The sequence below is a fragment of the Helianthus annuus genome, chromosome 6 (assembly GCF_002127325.2).
Source record: "Helianthus annuus cultivar XRQ/B chromosome 6, HanXRQr2.0-SUNRISE, whole genome shotgun sequence".
Lineage (NCBI taxonomy): Eukaryota > Viridiplantae > Streptophyta > Magnoliopsida > Asterales > Asteraceae > Helianthus > Helianthus annuus.
In genome coordinates, this window is record NC_035438.2 from 27,360,151 (window position 1) to 27,370,081 (window position 9,931).

General features: G+C 41.1%; 1 protein-coding gene across 1 annotated transcript; it reads left to right on the plus strand.

Annotated features, from left to right (window-relative positions):
* Positions 1-1,226: 1,226 nt before the first annotated feature.
* Positions 1,227-2,937, plus strand: LOC110865074 (epoxide hydrolase A-like). The gene is made up of 3 exons (XM_022114278.2): positions 1,227-1,803; positions 1,888-2,138; positions 2,549-2,937. Exons 1-3 carry the CDS (start codon positions 1,327-1,329, stop codon positions 2,793-2,795), a joined length of 975 nt encoding a protein of 324 aa, XP_021969970.1. The 5' UTR covers positions 1,227-1,326; the 3' UTR covers positions 2,796-2,937.
* Positions 2,938-9,931: the final 6,994 nt, after the last annotated feature.

Below are 9,931 nucleotides of genomic sequence, written 5' to 3' on the forward strand. Positions count from 1 at the left end.
GTTTTAACTAAAATATCTCTCCTTATGTTTTCATCTTTGCCACATATCCTCCTTTTATTGCTTCTTATCATTCCTAACAAAAGTAACTATTTGAAGAATTTGTTTTAACTTTTCAAGAAAACGTGTAACAATGTATTTTAATATCTAACTAAAACTTAATAGAAAACCTAAAGAGACAAAATACATGTCCTTTTATTTTATTAATGTTTTAAGTTACACACTCATTTATAACCTTTGGTAATTGACTATTTTAACTTGTTAACTTTTTTTACTTAATAACTTGACACCTCATTTTATTAACTATTTTTATGACATTACACCATAACGTACGACACATTATTATATTTTTTAATCTATGCATATCCAAGTTAATGTCTAAATTATTTACGACATCACACTCCTGTTTAAATTACTTTTACAACTTTACACTACAACATCAAATTACTTAAAACATTAATGACGTTGAACTCACAAAAGTAATGTTTGTAACAAAGTCAAAAACACGTAATATCATGTACAAGCACCACACGTAGGTAATGTGTGTAACAAAGTCAAAAACACGTAACATCATGTATAAGCACCATGCGTTAATGTCATCATCGTTACGCATGTAACGAAGTAACAAACGCAATGTTGTCGACGCAGTGTACGACATCGGTTGAAATTTTAGTAAGTATTTAAAAGTTGAATTTTTTTTAATTGTACCTGTGTCAAGACCGATTGGCATGCCAACCATTTAAGACAACCCATCTAGCCAATATATGATCTCTAGATCAAGTGGTATAAAACTTGCATTTCTCTTGGGAGATGCAGGTTCAACTTTCACTTGGTGCAAAGTGAGGCAATGATAGGAGACCCAGGGAAATCTGGGTTCGATCCTTGAGCCAAACGGGTTTTACCGGTAATTTTACTGTCGTGCCTATGGCTGGGTGGGTTATCGGGTTTTCCCCGAAATTGATGATGGACTCGGGTTACTCTCGAAGTACTCCGTTTGATCAAATGAGTGCCCCGAAAATGCACCGGATTGATTCTATTGGTTGTTTAAAAAAATAAATAAATAAATAAATAAACAAAACCCACCCCCCACACACACCTACGACGCTTGCCTAAGGCCCCTTGGCAGTTTTCATTTTCGGGCTAACATCCAGGTTGTAGCATTACCCCATTACACACATGCTCTTTAGCAATATAGCAACGTTTTTGTCATCTTCAAGTTTTAATCGATGTGTTTACGTGGCAGCATAGACTCCACTCAAGTAATATATAAAAACCTGAGCTGAATCACATAAGCTTTACACTTCAAATTTAATACTCAAAATCAGGAAGATGGAGGGGATACAGCACAAGTTCATAAATGTAAATGGGCTCAACATGCACATAGCTGAAAAGGGTGAAGGTCCGTTAGTCTTGTTCCTTCACGGATTCCCCGAGCTCTGGTACTCCTGGCGCCACCAGATTGTTTATTTGGCCGATCATGGTTACCGAGCCGTGGCACCAGACCTTCGTGGCTATGGTCAGACTACGGGTGCACCGCTCGATGACCACACCAAGTTCACAATCCCCCATGTGGTGGGAGACCTGATTGGACTTCTTGACGCCATCACACACGAAGGCGAAAAGGTTTTTGTTGTGGGTCATGACTGGGGTGCGATCATTGCTTGGAACTTGTGCATGTTTCGGCCTGACAGGGTCAAAGCTTTGGTCAACCTTAGCGTCGCATTTATGCCCTGGAACCCAAATGGAAACATTGCCGAGATACTAAGACGTGACCACGGAGATGATCACTACATGACCAGATATCAGGTATAAGTTGTTGGTGTTGTTATTATTATTATTTTTATTATTATTATTATCTAAACATACATACTTTGGTTTCTGCGTGTGTAGAAACCGGGTGAAATTGAAGCTGAGTTTGCTAAAATCATGAGTCTTGAGACATTTATGAAAAAGATCTTGATATTACGAGATCCAGGGCCACTTTTGATCCCTAAAGGTAAAGGATTTCTTCATTCACCTCCTGGTGTCCCGGTGACCTTACCACCTTGGTTATCCGAAGAAGATATTGAATACTTTGCTAGCCAACACGAAAAGGCCGGTGGGCTCACCGGTGGAATCAACTATTACCGCGCTCTTTATTTGTAAGTAACAAATTAACTTGGTTAGGGCCAAAGGATATAACGTGCAAGATTTTGAAACATAAAGTACACCACCATGCAATTGGTATAAATATAAAGGACAAAACTTGTAATTTACTCTTAATTAAACGAAGAGGTGTGTATATATAATATATATGTACAAAAGAAGTGGCACCTTATTTATATTAATTAAATGAAGAGTGTGTGTATATATATAATATATGTGTAAAAAAGAAGTGGCACGTTATTTATATTAATTAAATGAAGAGGTGTGTATATATAATATATATGTACAAAAGAAGTAGCACGTTATTTATATTAATTAAATGAAGAGTGTGTGTATATATAATACATATGTAAAAAAGAAGTGGCCCGTTATTTATATATATCTTGTTTTGGTTACATGACGACAGGAGTTGGGAACTGACTTCGGCATGGAGGGGTGCTAAAGTTATGGTCCCGACGAAATACGTCGTGGGAGACATGGACGTTGCCTATTATATGTTAGGTGCGGACAAGTACGTAACAAGTGGTGAGATGAAGAAGGATGTTCCATTGTTGGAAGAAGTTGTGGTGATGGAAGGTGTAGCCCACTTCCTCAACCAAGAGAAGCCTGATGAGATCAACAAACACATAATTGATTTCATTCAAAAATTCTAATTTATGCTTTTGCCTGCCTACTAGCTATAATATATATGTTCGTGTAGATCCAAATGGAGTTTTCTGTAATGAGATCTTCCATTTGGTCAAAATAAGTGACTTATGTTTCTTGATATCTATCGTACTTGATGTTTGAATTTTTGATAGTGTAGAGTAATTGCTATAGTATGTTTGACTTGGGTTGGGTACGGTACCAAGATTCAACTTAGGCTATCTCCATCAGTGACCTTTCACAAAAGTTGGTTGTCAAAAAGTGAAAAAAATAATAAAAAAAACATATTCATCTCACAGACCAAGTTGTGCCAACAACCTTGGTTGTTGATTTTTTTATTATTTAATCAATGCCACATGTTGGCTTATCATTGGTCCTTTTTTAATTATGTTTTTCATTTTAGTTTTATAAACAATTAATTCTAGCTAAAACATGATTTTCTTTAATAAGTTTTTAGTATTTAATTATTAAAAAAATTTGAAAACACAGTGTTGTTTAACTTTTTTTTTGTGAACATATCGATATAAGTTTTATAAAAAACCGAGTTCATTCAAAAAATATATTTTTTAATTAATTTTTTTATAAAAAATGCATATATCTTTGTTTTCCACATGTTCTAATCTTATTGGTTCGTTAGATTTTTTCGATAACTTTATTTATTTTTTGTCATTTTTATTAACTATGTTTGATGTAACAACCCGCACCTTCGTGCGTTGTTACTACTTGACACACTCGTTACGCCTAGCACCGGAGATTCGGATCATAATGTAATCATACCAATTTCATCGCTAAATCGAAGTATAATCGAATAATTACGCATATTCTATCGCTATTACAAACCTATAACACTCACGATGATGTCGAATATGGGCCTAAACTACCCTTCTCGATGAGCGTGAGGTGTCAAAATGTGAGTAATCAACGCCAACGAGGGTTATCGGGTGAGTACTATGACTCTAACCGTCATGACGATGATGGCAATATGAGTAAGTGGTGCCCCGATACTCATTGTGGCACATCACATCGAAGAACGCACTCGAAGGCACGCGTAACTCGATCACCGCACTGAGAATTGGATACATAAATACGTATATACGGCCCTTTTGTGATTAATAATAATAAATAATTTAATAATTATATAAATATATGAAAATATGGCTCAAACCGTCGAAATCGCACCAAAAACGGGATCAAAAGGCTTCCGAACGGATCAATTCGATCAGGCTAGTCAAATCAATCATCGAACTCAAGTGTGGAGATTCTAGTACTTTTATACGTGTGTGTGTGTGCCTTATGTGTTACTTGTGCATGTTTACTTTTATGTTAAAGTGTGTGGTGAATCAATCAAATCAATCAAGACTCAAAGGTGAATCAAACTCAATGGAAATCGAACCCGAAATGGTTGTAAGGATGCTCGTATGTTGGATATAGTAGTTGGGACTAAAAGTAATTTGATTAGGAAATCCTACCATCCTCAAATCATCGTTCTAAGTCGAAATATCAAAAATCATCGCGAAACACTCAAAACCAGGCAAGCCGATCGAACAGGGCAACCTGATCGAACAGGCTAGCCGATCGAACAGGGCAACCTGATCGAACAGGCTAGCCGATCGAACAGGGCAACCTGATCGAACAGGCTAGCCGATCGAACAGGGCAACCTGATCGAACAGGCTAGCCGATCGAACAGGGCAATCTGATCGAACAGGTTAGCCGATCGAACAGGCTGTTCGATCGGGCAGCTGCTCGATCAGGGATGCTGTTCGATCAGCTGACCCTCTCCTCTTTTGGAAGCCTATAAATAGGGCTGTCTTTGTCAAACTTTCCACTTTTGGAAAAGCTCTGATCGACCAGCCTCTTCTTCTCACTAAATCTCAGATTTCTCTCAAACCGGTAAGTATTACGCGCTAATCCTTGTACGTTTTTGTTCATTAATCGATTCTACATCTTTCTATCTTTCAAAACTTGGATTTCATCCATGAAATCACCAAGATCTAGGTGTTCTTGGGTGATGTCATCATGTGTTCTTCAAGAACACTAAGTTTCGACATCATTCCACCATGAATCGCTTAGATCTAACCGATTTCCACATGAATAACCTAAAATCTACCAAAGATCTTAACATTTCACGGTGGGAAAGGATTGGAAGATGGGTGTTCATCTATCTTTCAACTCTTTTACACTCAAAAAGGTGAAAACGAGACTTGAACCGATTTACAAACTAATCTAAACAAACACATGGTTCAAGATTCGGGTTCTACTGAGAGATATACCGATTTCGGGTTAAACGTTAAACTTGGGTTCCAAACCGTCTCTGACCGAGTTTGGGTGATTCCTGCTCGAGTCAGTAGGCTAAGTGGGGACTTCAGTTTTGTGGTTCAACTCGTAGTCAAAATATCTCTAAAACATCAACAATTAACGGGAATAACCAAGTGTTAAGTGATAGGTTAACCGAATCGAGAAGCTGGCCGAACGGCTAGGCTGTTCGATCGAACAGCCCAACCGAACGACTACGCCAGCCGATCGACTAGGCTAACCGATCGACTAGCACTTAGTCCCACAAACTCATGAAGTGTAGTATTGACGAGGTACTGTTCGATCGACTACGCCACTCGATTGTAATCATTACTGCTCGAATCATGAGATACTATACTTTCAAAACACTTAGACTTTTCGAAACATTGGAATGTCATCCGATCGAGCATGCCAGCCGATCGAGTGACATATTTGAAAACATTGAAGTGCTAGCCGATCGGTTGGGCTAACCGATCGAACAGCTGTTCGATCGGCTAACCTGAAAGATAGTACAAACCATCATACACAAACACATCCTTCACATCAAAGGAAGAAACAATCCACTTGAAGGAACCAGCCGATCGAGCCAGCCGGCCGATCGAATGGATGTTCGAACGGACTTTCGAACCAATCGAACAGCCCACTCGATCGAACTGCTGTCCGATCGAATGGCCTACTCGATCCAAGTACACTGTTTACTTTTTCCGCATTACTCATCGTTGTGTTATCGAACTATTCAGGCTAACCTATTCTCAGTGTTCCTTTCAATCTACAACCAACCACTGTGAGTATACTTGACCCCTTTTATCGAATTTTGGGTGTAACATACGTTCCATAAAAACCAAACTTATCAAACGAATGATTTAATTGGACTATTTATCACTTGCGAATAACTGTTTGCATAGATATACGTGATGCTAGTACATGTATGCTAGGACTTATACTCGTGACGTCCCACCAAGACTAGTATAGTACTATTTCGCCCGACGGGGTCTAGTTATGCCATCAAGAGTCGAGCATCGAGGACTTAACTGGTAGTATCAGTTTTGTGAGTATATATGTCGTGTATTACGTTTATGCATGTGGAAATTCGCAGCACTTTTAATCTATCATACTACACATATCAAACCTGTATACTCGCCAATACTTTTGTATTGACAAAGTTTTAACGTATGTTGCAGGTTTAGCCGAAGTTTACATCAAATCAAGCTAGGAAGTCTAGAAACGCATCTAAAATCTAGGTTGTCGGATTTGAATTGTTCGAGAGGACAAGAAATCCGTGATAACTTACGTGATTGTATTGTTTGTTAGTATGGGATGACAAATGTAATAAATATTATCGCAATATAGTTGTTATGGATTCTCTTGAGCAATCTGATTCGCCTAGTGCCGCGCCCCGATGATTCCGCCATCGGTTGGGGTGTGACAGATTGGTATCAGAGCCATAACTATAGGGAATTAGGCAAAGTTTGAGACTCGACCTAGTCCGGGTCGATGTCTTAGAAAAATTGACCTAGTCTATAGTCTAAGTACCTACAGGCCGACTCTTACGAACTCGTTAGGGTTTGTTTGGGCCAACTTGCTACTCTCGATCGAATTTGCTGAAAAGTTACAACTATTGTGTGAACACCGCATACTACAGCTTCACACAAAGAGCCTTTCCTAAGGCTAGAAGGTTACTTAGCCTTTCCTAAGGCTGACACAATACACATGTTTTCAAAACTACTCGCATGACAAAATCGAGTGATCTAGTCGAGACCAGGTGTGAAAACCAATAACTCTCGATAGGATCACTCACTCAGCGTATTTTTCTAGCACGAGAACTCTTTGTTGAGCTAGGAGTGACATCCACATCTCGACAAAAGGTCTCCATTTCGAAATTCTGGTGGAACTCTCGGATTTATTCGATGAGCACAACCACAAATGGGAACGAAGTTGTTAAGCCAGGGGTGAAACCCATACCTTAATCAACTGTTCCGCTCCATCAAATGGTTTACAAAAGCTCTCACCAAGGTCACGACCATAACAACGACTCAGGCTACGCGAAGACTAGAGAGACGAATGTCAGGAGCTGCATCCCAGTGGAAGCATGAGTCCCCTAGGTCAACGCGTATGCCCGAACTTGTTGGGTATAGTCGGGTTACTTGGGTAGTCAACGCCTAAACACCCAAGGCATTCCATCTAAATTTTTACGTGTATGGTTTACGTCTATGAGTTTTCAAATTTAAGCTTTACGATTTACCGATTTCTCGATTTATCGGATTTACGATCCTCGATTTACAAAACGCACAACCTGCACAGCCATCGCAATCTAAAACAAAGACCGAATGATCGCAACAAAACCAACGCCTAAGTACTCGAATTCGCTTACGCTATTTCTCTTACCGCGTCCTCGCGAATTCTGAATCAATATCTATGTGTAACCTACAGCTATACCTATACGTACTATATACAAAACGAATCAATTATGTGAGAGTTTAGGAACCTAGAATTTTCCTATGTGGCTCCTATGTGTTTAATTAAATTCTATACCAAGTTTTGATCGAATCAAATCGCATCAAAAGTTCAGAAATCATTATGATCGAATCTCATTCCGAATCCTTCTGCCTAGATGCCTTCCAACAACTCGATCTCGAGACGAGTAGCTAGGAGAAGAGCCCAACGACGCGCCGATAAGAGGATTGCCTCAATTGTGACCAAGGAAGTGGTCAAGCTCATTCCTCAAATTGTCGCGCAAGTGCACTCTCAAAGCCACTCTCGAGCCCCGGAAGACGTCAAGACGGAATCTGCATTCCTCTACAAACACTTCAAAGCCTGTGATCCGATGCCTTTCACGGGTGAAGGAGATGTTTCTCAATTACTCCAGTGGTTCGATGCCATCGAGGTTACCCTTCGTCAGAGTGGGTGCCCCAAGGACCTTCAAACTACTTGCGCCACCGGAGTATTTCAGTCACGAGCACTCGACTGGTGGACCGCCGAACGCAACAAACGTGGGATCTCCGCAGCTTACGCCCTCTCATGGGGTGAGCTGAAGGAACTCATGAAGGAAGAATATTGTCCCCCTCACGAAGTCCAGAAGCTAGAGAACGAATTTTGGGAAATCAAGCAAACCGAAGGTGACAATGCGAGCTATACAGCAAGGTTCAAACAGCTCAGCATAATCTGCCCAAGTCAAGTCGACACCCCAAAGAAAGCTATCGCGAAGTATATTCGTGGCTTACCAGAGTGTGTGGGTGATTTTGTCGAAGCTGCAAAACCTACTACCATCGAAGAAGCCTACCGTCTAGCCGCAGAGCTCAACAGCAAACGAGTCGTAAACGGATTCTTCTCCAAGAAGCCTGTCAAACGAGCTCATCAAGCAATCATCATCAACTCGTCCGACGATTCCTCTGGAGAATCGGTCGATGGATCATCTGACAGCTCCTCGGAGGATTCTTCTAAGAATTACTCCGACGATGCCTCCGCTAAATCGTCAGGCGAATCCGAAGACGACGCCGCATCAACTCAGGAAGCCCAACCTAGCCGCAAACGAAAGACCGTGAGCCCAGACTCTTCAACAACTGGACTGCCGCAACCCGAACCTCTCCGATCAGTCCCAGTTCAGTCACAACGCGCTTACAATGGATCTCATCCCCTGTGTTTCACGTGCACGTATCATCACCCGCTAGAAGCAAAATGTCGCTATTGCGCAAATTGCAACTGGTATGGGCATTATACGTCGCAGTGCCGTGCGAGACCGTGACCTGGAAGGAAGTCATCAGCAACCGCCGTCTCCACAAGTATCCACAACGACGTTATTTTGATCCTAATGTTGTTGTAATAATGCGACTTAACGCTATCATTTCTGGAACTCATTTCATATATCATCGTGTGTGGATTCTATTTCTCTTACAATCGAGCACTATCTAGACGCTAGCACTATGTACTATATTATGTATTTTATCCCTATAACACTCTTAGAACGAGGTACGGTATACGTGCAAAGGACAACTAATCACGGGTGCACACGGGATTACCTTGGTCAGTGCACGGAGATCGTAGTGAAGTTCTAATGGTGCCATAACGTTTAAAAGCACGGTCAAGGGTCTTGGTCGTGTCAACAACGTGTGACACCAAAGCACGGGGCATAAGTAGTAGGGGGTGACGCGGGGGTACGCTTTACCATACTACCGAAACTTCGTGAAGAAAGTGCCATAACGTTTAAGAGCACGGTCAAGGGTCTTGGTCGTGTCAACAACGTGTGACACCAAAGCACGGGGCATAAGTAGTAGGGGGTGACGCGGGGGTACGCTTTACCATACTACCGAAACTTCGTGAAGAAAGTGCCATAACGTTTAAGAGCACGGTCAAGGGTCTTGGTCGTGTCAACAAAGTGTGACACCAAAGCACGGGGCATAAGTAGTAGGGGTGACACGGGGGTACGCTTTACCATACTACCGAAACTTCGTGAAGAAAGTGCCATAACGTTTAAGAGCACGGTCAAGGGTCTTGGTCGTGTCAACAAAGTGTGACACCAAAGCACGGGGCATAAGTAGTAGGGGTGACACGGGGGTACGCTTTACCATACTACCGAAACTTCGTGAAGAAAGTGCCATGTGGAGTTGGACGTTATTAGACCTATTATACTATTATGGTTAATTTGACACTCTACCATCAATCACAAGGCGTAACAAAAAAAAAAAAAAAAAAAAACTAAGCCGCATCACTGCGAGGCTTCTCGTAAGTCCGCGTGCACAAATTGCCACATCGATGAACTTAGGTAAGTTCACCCCGAAGAGCAATTGGAGCAACGCGAGACTGGTCGGAAAGTCTAGAACGCAACTTAATCGCAGTCTTGCCGGATCAATCTCG